Source organism: Harpegnathos saltator, unplaced genomic scaffold (genome assembly GCF_003227715.2).
Source record: "Harpegnathos saltator strain DR-91 unplaced genomic scaffold, Hsal_v8.6 scaffold259, whole genome shotgun sequence".
Lineage (NCBI taxonomy): Eukaryota > Metazoa > Arthropoda > Insecta > Hymenoptera > Formicidae > Harpegnathos > Harpegnathos saltator.
This window is the reverse complement of record NW_020230049.1, coordinates 196,567-210,403: the sequence shown is the minus strand read 5'-3', so window position 1 is coordinate 210,403 and position 13,837 is coordinate 196,567. Positions and strand designations below refer to the sequence as shown.

General features: G+C 41.8%; 3 protein-coding genes across 3 annotated transcripts in view; 1 reads left to right on the top strand and 2 right to left on the bottom strand.

The window, feature by feature from the left end:
• Window positions 1-853: 853 nt before the first annotated feature.
• Window positions 854-3,668, top strand: LOC105182074 (Seryl-tRNA synthetase-like insect mitochondrial protein). Its single transcript, XM_011139222.3, has 2 exons — window positions 854-1,269; window positions 1,673-3,668. Exon 2 carries the CDS (start codon window positions 1,991-1,993, stop codon window positions 3,449-3,451), a length of 1,461 nt encoding a protein of 486 aa, XP_011137524.1. The 5' UTR covers window positions 854-1,269; window positions 1,673-1,990; the 3' UTR covers window positions 3,452-3,668.
• LOC105182076 (required for meiotic nuclear division protein 1 homolog) overlaps window positions 3,600-13,837 on the bottom strand; it is a 29,272-nt gene continuing 19,034 nt past the window's right edge. The window contains exons 3-5 of the mRNA XM_019840868.2: window positions 4,575-4,794; window positions 3,954-4,311; window positions 3,600-3,889 (exon numbers count right to left, since the gene is read on the bottom strand). Coding sequence (XP_019696427.1) covers window positions 3,725-3,889; window positions 3,954-4,311; window positions 4,575-4,794 — 743 coding nt within the window. The 3' untranslated portion in view covers window positions 3,600-3,724. The remainder of the gene's footprint in view (window positions 3,890-3,953; window positions 4,312-4,574; window positions 4,795-13,837) is intronic.
• LOC105182075 (glutathione synthetase) lies at window positions 4,858-13,742 on the bottom strand. The gene is made up of 3 exons (XM_019840867.2): window positions 12,910-13,742; window positions 12,255-12,661; window positions 4,858-5,552 (listed from the first exon to the last, which is right to left on the bottom strand). The coding sequence occupies exons 1-3, from the start codon at window positions 13,557-13,559 to the stop codon at window positions 5,128-5,130; spliced, it is 1,482 nt and encodes a 493-aa protein (XP_019696426.1). The 5' UTR covers window positions 13,560-13,742; the 3' UTR covers window positions 4,858-5,127.

Here is a 13,837-nt window from a genome sequence, read left to right as displayed (position 1 = left end):
GCGGCACTCCGCGTACAGAGGCCCGACCGCACGGCGTGTCTCTCACGGCTTTTTTACCCCTCGGCCTGCCTCGGCACCGTACCGACGAAAATCCCGGATCGCGCACAGTATTTTTACTTTCAAAATGGTTGAGCACCCCCTCGCCCCGTGGTCTGCCGCCGCTTCCCTGGCACGTCTGCAGAGGCCGCCAACGACGCGGCACGCTGCCGCCATCTGTCGGCGTCCGTCCGCGGCCTTGCCGGACGCGGAAGGGACACGCGCTTTCACGCTTTGTCGTGCCGTCGACGACTGTTCGTCTCGTCTCGTGCTGTTGGACGTTACTCGAGTGAAAGGTACGTACGACTGAATCGAGGCCAAATTGTCGCGTCCACGTGTTCGACGCGACTTAACCTGCGCGCGCGGCTAGTGTCTTCACCTTTGTCCGCTTCGTAAGCGCGAGCGCTTCGTTTCACGACGCGCGGGCTTTGCTATGGTGTACAAACGTAAGAAGCAACACAGAGGCGACACGCACTTGAAGAAAGGCTGGCGGACGAAACGGAGGAAGAAGGATCTCGACGAGGTGCGTGCGAACGTATACTGTCTGATGACTAACCTAACCTAACCTGCTTGGCGCGGCGTTCGTCGACGTTCGTCGACCGACCATTGTCGGTTCTAACGTGTCTCCGGGTTTTAGATCGACGAGGATCTGAAGGAGCAGAACATTGAGCAGTTGTTGAATCAGGAAGTGGACTTCGACAAACCGGGATCGGCGCAGCATTACTGCGTGCATTGCGCGTAAGTGCGATTAACGAATTACGAAAGACCTAACCTAACCGACGTGACCTAACCTGTTACCAAGTTGGTTATATAACATCTACCGCTTGGTGTTCTAAATATCAAGATGTCACGTTGAAAGCGAATATTTAAATGTGCACAATGTTACAGCGTGCGACTCGAGCCGTTGCCGAAAGATTACAATCTGCCCTCGAATTTTCGAAGCTCGTTCACGTCGAGAAACCTGAAATGGCCGATCAATCGGTCGAATTTAGGGACTGTTCTTTTCAACTGAACTAGTGCTGCACTGAAACTGCATTTCAGAACTAGAACTGAGTTAGGTTATAGCAAAAGTTCATACACGCAGAAATGCCAGATAGGATAGAAAAGAATGCCACAGTGCAGGAAATAACACAGCAGTATACGTTGCTGTTAATGATTCTTCAGATGAAGATCTTCTATCTTTATGTACCTCCACATTATATCCAGAACCGACCTGGGATGAGGAACATGATAGTAATATACTGTTATTTCATGTGGCATAATTGATTAATATTAATCAAGTAAAAATTGCACAAAACTTTCTAATAACTATAGGTCTGTCCTTTTTAAATACACTGCCTGAACTGATGTAAATTTGGTCTTCGCGATTTACTGAACTGCTTGTACTAACTCCAGACTTAGTGCAAGCAGTACAGTGAACTATTGCAAGTTCTGTCACACTGGGTGGAAAGAACAGTAATATCTAACATCATGTTTCTGCTAGAGAGAACGCTTCAGTATACTTCTTGAACTAGTACAGAAAGTTCAGCTGGAAAGAACAAACCCTTAGACGAGCTAATATCACATTCTCGGTGTTGCATTTTAAAATCTAACCGTAATATACAATATAAGCTACATGTAGAATAACCAATTTCAGGAGGTACTTCATAAACGAAACTGCGCTTCAAACCCACTTCAAAACCAAGGTGCACAAGCGACGATTGAAGGCCCTCGAGCTGGAGCCGTACAGTATCGAAGAGTCGGAAAGAGCCGCGAGTAAAGGAAATTACGTCGCCTCGCAAAAGCGTAAGATCGAGACCGTGACGAGGGCCAGTTTTAACAAAATTGACGTAGATACCGAGTCTGATCCTGAAGCAGTAAACCTAGACGAATAAGGTGTACTTGTCGTTTGTAAATATCGCTACTTCCCTGTTGGTAGTACATTACAAGATTGCCCCACGGCAAGAACACTCTGATGATGTGCACTCTGGTGAAATTCATGCGCGGTTGGGGGCGTAACATTCTCGCAGGATCGTCGACGAGCCGTGTTCGTCGAAAAGCCATCATCGCGTCGTGCTTCAGTAGGCACTACGGTTCAGCTCTGTTCATTTCTGGCAAGGTAGCCCATAAAACCTTTGCGTTCCTCACGCCCTACTTGGACGTGGAAGAACGGTTCGCCAACATGGAGAAGCTACAGGAGGAAATAGCGTTGCGCGGTATGGACATCGACGTGGTCCAGCTGAAGAATTCGTGGGAGTTCTACCGGCAAATGAACATGGACAAGCGCGCGTTGGAAGACCGCTTGGCGGAGCTCAAAAATAGCAAGAAGCAGCTTAAAAGAAGTGAGCAGACTTCCGAGATTCAGCAGGAACTGCACAAGCTAGGTCTGCAGCAGAAAGTCATCCAGGAGGACATCAAGACGATGAAGCAGGCGATCTGGGACATGGACGACAATGTTGTGCGGAGGGTTCTCAAGTTGCCGAACAACTTGGACCCGCGAACGCCTATCGTGGAATCGATGGTGCTGAGGAGCGTCGGTAACGCGCCTGATTCGTCTGTGCCGGAAAGCAGGACACATGTCGAGATTGGCACGAGGCTCGGTCTGCTCAAGTACCAGAACCCCATGTCCTACTATCTGTGCAATAAAGCAGCCTTGTTCGAGCTCGGTGTGCTGGCACATGCTGATCGTGTCTTGATCGACGGTGATAATATGCTGAAAGTGATTGGCACCGATTTCGGCCGGAGTCTCGTGGTAGAGGGCTTAGGCTTGGACCACGAAGACCCGATGTCTGCTTTCCTCATAGAAAATCACGAGGAAGTCGAAAGGGACTCGTCGAATCGCATGCATCTGATCGGCGGCGCCTGTTTGCCCTCCTTCCTGACGTTGCACGCGAAGCAGCTGATCAATCCCAACGACTTCCCGCTCAAGTACCTTGCCACAGGTAGGCAGTACACGCCTTCGCCGGCCGATTCGGCGCTCTGCGGCCTGTTCACAGCGTGTCAAGCCTCCGTGGCTCATGTATTCACCATGGTGAAGGATGGAAAGAGCGAGGAGTACAGGACGCTCTTCGACCAACTCGTGGACAATGTGTGCCGGCTGTACGACGACCTGTGCGATCATTATCGAGTCGTGATGAAGTCCGCGCCGCAGCTGGAGCCGTGGGAAAGTCTGCGCGTGTCGTTCGAGCTGTGGTCGCCGTCCGCGAAGCGGTACATCGAGGTAGGCCACTTGTCCGCGTGCGGCGACTACTTCAGCAAGCGATTGCTCATCACCTATCAAACATCGACCGGCAGAAGCTTCCCCGCGGCGATAACCGGCACCGTTCTCTCGGTTCCGCGTCTGCTCGGTTGCCTGCTCGAACAGAACCCGCACAAGTTTGTGATACCGCCCAAGGTGGCCGAGCTGGCACCCTCAGGCGACTGTGTCGCTGTGTAAATCGAGCGATTGTCTCGAGTTTTCGGGATCTTGCTTCGTTGTATCTCACGTCGAGCGTTTGTGCCAACTTTCCATACGAGCGGAAAGTTCTACATCCTCGTGTACGCGACTTATCGAGTCAGTCTATTGATATCTTTGGATTGAAATATACACACATACACCGACGTATATTTGTAAAATATAATACATGTGGTACAACATCCTACTTGTGCAACAATCTGTGTATAATTCATCCTTTTCATCATTTCATACAAATGCAATCTATCTTGGCCGCTACTTCACGAGGTATCGTTCGACGTAGTGCAAAACTTCGAAAGCGACTTCCACCATGATGAGTATAATGATCATCCACTCCAGACGAACGTGATGGCGATCGCTCAGATGTGATGACAAGATACTCACCAGTTCCACGCAATGGTTCAGCCGCTCGTTCATCACCTGTGTCGAAGCAGAACACATGATGAAGGCACAGACGTGCGGGTACGTTTCAAACTCTACTCACCCTCGTACGCTTCGCGATACTGAAGTAGCCGCAAATCTGCTGATACAGACTCTCCAGGTCGTCGCGTTCCCAGTAGAAATCAGGCGTGTCCAGAAGATCCGAGCTTAGGTTGATACGGTGGCGCAGGTTAAACAGCTCGCCTTGCTTCCTCAACACCTCCTGCTGCGTCATCCGCAGCTTCCGGCCGGCTTTTAGGTCTTCCGTCACGAACTCGATCGAGTCGATGTAGCGATTCAACGACACCTCCCATGCGCCCAGCTTGACGGATTGCGCCATAGCGTTGGAGAACGTGTACTTGTCCAAGTTATCAGCCTCCCGCGTCAGGATGATATTGCCGTTTTTTAGGTGGCTCTTCCTCCTGCGTGTGTCGATAATCGCATCATGTTGGTTATCGAATTCACTTGCGCGAAACATCGGTGTACTCATCAAGTTTTCGGGTCTGTTCTTTTTAACTGCACTGCTGAACTGGTTGAGGAAAAATGTAGTTGTTTCGCTTTAATTTATTGCACTAGTTGAGCAGTGCAGGTAAAACGAACAGACCACTTGTTCTCGATAACATTAGGCTATCATGGAACGTATATGTGTGACAGGAACTGATAAAAAAAAGAATAGTAGAGGTACCTGGAGTCCGTATACATATAAGCCATTAACTCGCTCTCGGTATGAACCAGCTCTTCTGGGTAACGATTATACTCGTAAGACCTCAAAAATTTCATTAGGTTCCCGCATTCGAGATCGGATATATTCCACATAACAATGCTACCTTCTCGGAAGAAAAAGATCTCTCGGGATTCGTGGCCTACTTCGTACTTGGCCGTCGCGTGTATGACGTCGGGCAAAGCTGCGAACAACAAAAGAAAGGATCATTCGAAACACGTTATATAACCAATTCGACTCCACGACTTTCGCAGTGGGGTAGTAAGGTGAAAGGTCAATTGACAAGGCGGGTAGCAAAGGTTTGCAGACAAATGCATTTGCAACTCCAAAATCTGTATAAATGTATGTACAAAATATAATAAATTCATCGAAACATTCGTAGGAACATTCGCTCTGATGGGTGAATATTGCTTTCGGCAAGAAATAATACTACATGTAGATGCGCATCGATACAACGTTCGCGATTAAATTGACCGATGACTCTCGCTATCTCTCTTGCTCTTTCGTTCGGTGCGATTCAATCAATTAGGAACGGACTGTCGCAGGCGCCCAGGCCAGCCGCTACGCCGCCTTCATTATCTGTGGCCAATTTCGTTCTCAGCATATGACCGCCCTGCCTGTTGACAATGATATCTTTATCGCTCCCGATAACTACGCCAAATATCCCCAGCTCTGAAATCAGCTCCTTCATCTCCAATTGCGCGTTACTTCCGGGTTTCACTATGTAGTTTTTGTGCACTGGCGGATAAAGCCGATCCATGAGAATCCAAGCCACTCGAGCCTGCTCGGATTTCACCGACTGCAGAAAATTGCGAATGTCCAGGCCGTACTTGTTGTTACAACCGCCTTCCCTCTGCGGTTTCAGCACGAACCGTTGTGGATTCGAGATGCCCATTTCCACGGCGGCGTTACCGTGTTCGTCAAAGTCCAACGGGTACAGGCCTGCAACGAGGGACAGTTTACATGCCTCCCGCATGTAATTGGATCTTTGACAATTATAATGAACGTTATCATAATTACATGTGTATATATATATATATATATATATATATATATATGTATGTACACGTAATTATGGTAATATATATATATATAAGGGATCGTCCATTAATCACGTGATACATTTTTTGGCGCTTTTTACGCCTCATCCCCCACCCTCTGCGTGATTTTAAATGATATCACAGCTAACCCCTCCCTCCTATCACGTGATTTATTAATATCGTCTTATCGATAAGAAATTCATGTATATAAATACATATTTATTTTATATATTATAATTTTGTATAAATTTAACATAAATGAAATTATATATATATACAGGGTGGGTGGTTATAAGTTTACAATCCGAAGTGTGAAGTTAGATTGGGTTAAGACAAACATAAAAGTCCCATAGCGTTTTGCGAGATTCGCAATAATTGTCGAGTTATTAACACGTTAAGCATGGAGCCGATTTTGCTGAAGCTTTCCGTTCAGGCGGCGTGCCGGCGCGGGCGGCGACCACTCGGCGAGTGTTGAGTTACATAGTATAAACAGAAGATACACACATATCGTGGTGACGATTTTACTTCACTTTCTGTTTGGGCTATGGTAATGGCGCCGCCAATACAGAAGTATACAAAGTATAAACAAAAGATAATCAGATGGAGAATGGTAAGAAACCGATCTCCAAAAGACGATCAGTTGGAAAAAGCCCACGGAAGTGTAAATGTTCTTTGAGCAGAGAGAATTTTTGTTCGTTGTGTTTTATAAAGTAATTTTCAGTCATTATTTTCAAAAAAATTTATTGCCCATAATATCGAAAATGTTGAGAGGAGAAGGAGATAGCGATTCATCGAGTGGGTTATTTTTAACCTTGATACTGCCGGTCCCAGGGACCGACGCCGCCCAAATGAAAAAAGTTCATTGTCAGTTCGTAGGGACCGACGCCGCGCTTAACGTGTGATGATAGAAATCTGAGGAGTGGGAGTGCGCCGACATAGATGATTGGAGAAGCGTCCTCCCTCTATGTCGGCGCACTTCCACTCCTTAGATTTCTGTCATTAATAATTATTGCATCGATAATTATTGCGAATCTTGCAAAACGCTATGGGACTTTTATGTTTGTCTTAACCCGATCTACCTTCACGGCAGTCCGGGTTGGCAGCTTATAACCGGCCACTTTGTAAATGCGCGTTTTCGTCCGACGAGAAGGACAACGCGCCGCTATTCGTTGTTTTATCTCGCCGGACTTGCGTCTCGTCGCACGCCGCTAACAGTTGCTGGGTCGATCAGACCGCGCTGTGGCCTGAGCAGCTGCAACGCTTCTCCAATCATCTATGTCGGCGCGCTCCTACTCCTCAGATTTCTCTGTTATTAATAACTCGATAATTATTGCGTATTTCGCAAAACGGTATAAGACTTTTATGTTTGTCTTAACCCAATCTACCTTCACACTTCGGGTTGTGAACTTATAACCCCCCATTCTGTATATACAGGGTGTATAAAAAGCCCCGTCACCCCTAAATATCTCAGGGGGGTTACATTTTAGAAAAAAATGAATGTTGTAAGGTTTTAAGAGGCCTATTTATTAGTCTTATTAGTTTGACCTTGAGTGGCGTTGCCAAGGTCCGGTCAAGGTCAACTTAATTTTTTTTAAATGGAAATTTATTTTTTATTATATCATCTTTTCCTACCAATTAATTTTGACAACTTTTGTCTGAAACATTTTTTTATTTGTCTAATATTTGTGAGATATTTAAGGAAAACTCGGCAACCTTTTCAATATTTAATTTACGATATCTCGCCAACTATTTGTTGGAAGAAAAAATAATACTAAATTTTTTTACTCTATTTCCTCTCAAAAATATATTGTTACAATAATGCTTTACCTTTTGTTAACTTATCGAGCTTTGGAAATTTCAAAATCATCAAATTAACAAAAGTCATTTAGACCTTGGACAAAATTAAGTGGACAAACAGGACATTTTGTATTCAAAGTGGAACAATATAAACAAACATTGAGCTTTACTTAATATATGATATTATTGCGTCCTGAGTGTACACTGGTCCTTGTACCAGTACAATCAAAGTTAATAAACAGACATGTCTAAGCAAAGAAAAGAGTTTTCCGTTCATCTGCGAAATCTAATTATTTCAAACTGCAAAAATAAGCTAAGTTATCGTAAAATAGTCGAAAAATATAAAGTTTCGAAAAGCGCAGTTCATAAAATTTATACAAAATATTTACAACATAATACTGTCAAAAATGTACATAATCGGGGACGGAGACGTAACACAAGTGCATATGATGACAGAAGAATTATGAGAGAAGCTCAACGTAACCCGTAATCGACAACGTCACGAAACATTGTTGTATAACTACAATTAAACATATCTTCAAAAACTGAGACGAAGATTAAAAGAGGTGAGTTTACAGAGTTGTGTAAGTAGACGTAAACCATACATTAATAAAGTGCATAAAAAGAAACATTTAGCTTTTGCAAAAAAATGCAAAAAATATGTAAATGAGCCATTATCATTTTGGAAATTAATAATATGGTACGATGAAAGTAAATTTGAATTATTGAATAAAAGAAAAGAGAGCACACGTGTGGAGAAAACCGAATGAAGCTTTAAAGAAGTAATATGTTGTACTAACAGTCAAGTATGGAGGAGGTGTAATATATCAATAATGATATGGGCTTATTTTTCGTGGTATTGGAAATTTAGTAGTTATAGATTGGAATCATGAATGCTGATAAATATATTGACATTTTAAATGAAAACATAGAAGAATCAATTCTAAAAATGGATCTCGATAGGGAATGGATGTTTCAGCAAGACAATGATCCGAAGCACACAGCAAAGAAAACGAAACAATTTCTCCGGAATTGTAAAATAGAAGTTCTTGAATGGCCTTCACAAAGTCCGGAACTTAAACCCAATCGAAAATTTATGGAGTTTACTGGATGCAGAGATTCCATTAGAAAAACGCAATAATAAAAGAGCAATAATAAAAGTTTTTAAATGAATTGCAACTAAAATTTCAGAGACAAACATTATCTGGAAAAACTTGTTGAAAGTATGCCACGACGTTTACAAGCAATAATAAAAGCAAAAGACTACAATACAAAGTATTAATACTTACTTTGTATAAAGTATCCATTTAATTTTGACCATGTGTAGTTTTATGTTATTGTCATTAATCAATCAAAATTCTAATATATTATTTGTTACAAGTGGTTTTTCTTTATATTTTGTCAAATTATATTTCGTTAATTTAAATAAGCAATACAAGTTTGATTTTTTGACATTATTAGTTAAATTAATTTAACCTTTTGTTATTTATGATACCTGTCCACTTAATTTAGTCCACGACTGTATACAATTTCAGACCACCCGGGTCACCCAATTTTTTCGTAAACGCGACATTCTAGAGAAAAATGTTTCAGACAAAAGTTGTAGGGCTTCAAAGAATCCATTTACTGATGCTATAAATTTGACCTCGGGATGACCTTGAAAAGCCCAGTCAAGATCAACGATAAAAATCTTAAATGGAAACTCCAATTTTTTATTACACCGTCTTCTTCCACCAATTAATTTGAACAACTTTTGTCTGAAATATTTTTTTATTTGCCTAATATTTTTTGAGATATTTAAAGATAGCTTAGTAACTTTTTCAATATTTAACTTACGATATCTCGCTAACTGTTTGTCGGGATAAAAAAATGATACTAGACTTTTCTATTCTATTTGGTCTCAAGAATATATTGTTACAATAGCGCTCTGACTTTTGTTAATTTGATGATTTTGAAATTTCGAAAGATCAATAAATTAACAAAAAATAGAGCATTATTGTACCAATATATTCTTGAGATCAAGTAGAATAGAAAAGTCTAGTACCATTTTTTTATCCCGACAAACAGTTAGCGAGATATCATAAGTTAAATATTGAAAAAGTTACCGAGTTATTCTTAAATATCTCAAAAAATATTAGGCAAATAAAAAAATGTTTCAGACAAAAGTTGTTCAAATTAATTGGTGGAAGAAGACGGTGTAATAAAAAATTGGAATTTCCATTTAAGATTTTTATGTTGATCTTGACTGGGCTCTTCAAGGTCATCCCAAGGTCAAATTTATAGCATCAGTAAATAGATCCTCTGAAGCTCTACAACTTTTGTCTGAAACATTTTTCTCTAAAATGTCGCGTTTACGAAAAAATCGGGTGACCCGGGTAGTCTGAAACACCCTGTATATGCACTCCAGCCGACCAATCAGACATCTCGTGCAGCTAATCAATAAATAGTCGCGTCGTAAACGTTAGATGGTATCGAAGAATTAGCTTTTGCGAAAAAATACATGTAATATTTCGTATCGCCTCCCCTTCCCCGTCGTGATCATTCGTGTTTTCAATGACTCTCCTCTACCCCCTTAAACCTCACGTGATTAATGGATGCCCCCTAAGTTAGAACGCTATCATGATTACAAATACATGTATGTATGTATATACAGGGTGGCTCATGTAAAGTGTGATAACCCAAAAATTCTAAAAATATTTGTCGTATTAAAAAATTATTCATGACATAACTATATAAATAAAATTATCCGCCTTTGAAGGGGATGCAAGGTAACTTCATAATTTCAAATGGGACCTCCTATAAAATGTATACTTGGATTCTACGGGAAGTAACAAGTAAACTTTATCTGGAACATTCGACACTCCATGGATGAAAATGGATGGCAACGCTGATGCGTGTACGTATACTACGTGTGAAGTCGTATATGTTTATGTTTTTCCTATTAATATCAAAGTCTTCGTTTTATTGGAAGAGTAGTAGAGAACAATTTCTTTCATATATATTCATCGGAAAATAAATACAAGTTTATTTATATTTAGTCAGTACTATTTTTCATGGGGATATATGAAAAAAGAAATTATGTTTCAATCACTTATGATAAAAAGAAGATTTGAAATGAAGAATATGTGAATCTTGCGCTAGCGTGATCCCAGAAATATTGTTTAGGGTTAGACAAAATTTTGTAAAAAGAATTAATAAGTGTTTAAATGTAAGTGGTCAACAGTCAACAGATATTTAAGTAAAAAATGTGAAGTTTATTATTTAATTTACGGTTTTATCACTTTCGTTTGAATATATTTCACTGTAAAGTTTAAATATTTATAACTTCTGATAGAAGTATTTCTTAAAGAAATGTTCCAGATAAGGTTTACTTGTTTCTTCCTGTAGAATCCAAATATCTAATATTTTATAGGTCCCATTTGGAATTACAAAGTTACCCCCACCCCTTTCAAGAGATAGCGAGGGCGGACTTTTCTTTATATTGTTAAAGGACCTCTCGAATACATGAAACTTTGTCGTGAACAATTTTTTTGATACGATAAATATTTTTAGAATTTTCGGGTTGTCATACTTTACGTGGGCCATCCTGAATGTATGTTATAATTTGGTATGTTATAATTGCACATATGTATAATTGCACGTATGTTATAATAAGTTATGTTATAATTGCACATATACACACAAGCGCGTCAAATATTAACAATTATAAGTAACCGTGTAATTTTACAAATTATAATAATAAAAACGTTCATTCATAATATACAGGGTGTCCCATTTTAAATAAGCCAGGCAAAAATCTCGAAAAATATAAAAGATATTAAGAAACGTTTTAACGTTTCAAACGTTGGGACAAAAATTGTATGGTTTCAAAGGGGATATAAAACAACTATATTATTTTGTTTACAGATGGCGCTAGTTTCGAAGTACTCACTGATCATGACTTTTCTTAAATGGACATTCCAATTTTTTGATTATAAATATCTTTTTTTTTACTAATTAACTTGAACTTTCATCTCAAACAATTTTTTCTTATTCATTTAATATTTTTTGAGATATTGAAGAAAAATTTGCTAACTTTTTCAATATTTAACTTATGATATCTCGTTAAGTATTTATCGAAAGAAAATAGTACTAGACTTTTTTACTCTATTTAGTTTCAAGAATATATCGTTGCAATAAGTGCCCTAACTTTTGTTAATTTATCGACCTTTGGAAATTTCAAAATCAAATTAACAAAAGTCAGGGCGCTATTGTAATAATATATTCTTGAGACTAAGTAAAACAGTAAAAAAGTCTAATACCACTTTTTCTTCCGACAAACAGTTAGCGAGATATCGTAAGTTAAATAAGAGAAATCGTAAGAAAATATTATCAAATTTTCCTTAAATATCTCAAAAAATATTAGGCAAGTAAAAAATGTTTCAGATAAAAATTGTTCAAATTAATTGGTAGAAAAAAATGATATAATAGAAAATTGGGATTTCCATTTGAGAAAAGTAATGATCAGTGAATATCTCGAAAGTGGCACCACCTGCAAACAAAATAGACATAGTTGTTTTATATCCCCTTTGAAACTATTTGATCTGAAACGTTTCTTAGTATCTTTCATATTTTTCAAGATTTTTGCCTGACTCATTTAAAATGGGCTCATTTAAAATCATATATAATTGATAATTATACATCCTTATGATTACAACTTGTAAAATTATACGACGTTCGTTAATATTTGTTGTAATATTTGCCAGAAATATTTGTTGCGTTTGTGTGTGTACATGAATGCACAGAGGAATATAAATTAGCTGCGCACCGGTGAATATCTCCTTGACCTTCGCCGCCGTCTTCTCATCCTTCAAGAAGCGCGCGACCATGCCGGGCTTCGCCAGAGTTTGCTGGACCTTCTTCGTGCCGGCTAAGTGGTACTGAATGCTTGGGCACTTGATCGCCAGCGATCTCTCGATCAACAGTCTCGCGTCCCATTCTTTTTGGCTGTGGTACTGACCAGGCTCGTAGCCGCATCTGTAATAGACCACGGACACAACGTGGTCGTCCACTAAGAGCTCCATGTTGGCACCCAGTCTCGCAGTCGCCGCCAGTTCCGTCAGATTCCTGCGGATCACGCTCACTCGCGGGTTTTGCCTGCGTATCTCGAACTCGTGGAAACGCTGGTCGCAGATGTTATACGTGATGTCCTCGATGACGAACAAGATGATCGCCCTGCGAAGCATCGTGCATTCCCGGTTACAAGAGACCGCTTGCGCTCAAAGCACGCGGCTCATCTAACAGCGACGGTGGTCGCGAGACCACCGTAATAATGCCTCGAGCAAATACAACAAGACGTAATCGCATCGAGTGGATTTTCTCACTCGTGAGTCGGGCGAGCTTCTTCCTCTCTCCGAGAAGAACTTGCCAGACACCGTGAGGACACGTGACGCTTATCTCAAGACACCAGTGAACATACGTACTTGGACTCGCCGTACAAGCTCCATGCCTCGATCATGCCCGAGCACAATGTCTCCAACGCATTGTTCTCCGGCAGATTCCTTAGCTCGTCCTGGTAGCCGAGCTCCTGCAGGACGAAGCGGTGCAGCCGCGTGGTCGCCGGGCCCAACCAGCCGAAGCCGGAGGCGATCGTATTGATCTCCACTTGCTTCCAGCAGCAGTGGGGCTTGAGCTTCTTGGCGTCCTTCTTCGGGCAACTGGTGTCCAGCATGAGGTCCGAGCGCAGAATGGCGAGTGACAACTTCTGCGCGGCGCCTTCTCGGTGGACAGTCTCGTAGATGTCGAACAGGTTTCTGGTGAAGTCGTCGACCTTGACGGTCTCCTGCAAGGTCTCTTTCAGGAAGTCGTAGTCGTGCGCGACTCTGTGTACGAGAGTGTTCAGGATGATCTGAATGTCGCAGGCGTTCTGGAACTCCTCTCGCGGGAACGGCGACGGCATGAGCGCGTACGGCGCGAACTGCAGGAGGTCCCGGTTGAAGTCGCTCTTGGAGCGGAAGCACAAGCCGTTCATGAGCGCCCAATCCTTCGCTTTATCGATCAACTCGTCCAGTTCTTTCCTCGGTAAATCCAGCGCGATCGGCAGCTTCATCGTTGCTTCATTGTCCCCGTGCATTCTCCCTTAGAGTGTCTTTCTTTTTTCCTCCGAGTTGGACTCTCGCGTCAGTCGAGCTTCGCTCACTTCTTCTCGGGAGCTCACAAGTTCCTCCGCAAGTTCGCGTTCACACTTCCTGCTGCACAAAAACGCGCGACGATCGCCTGTGTGCACCTCTTTGACCGCGCTCTTCTCCTTGCACTGTCAGACTGCTCAAAGTGAAGCGTGTTATTGTATGCACGAGATAATCGAAGAAGACGAGGGACTACTTATCGTCGTATCAGTTAACAAGAATCCCG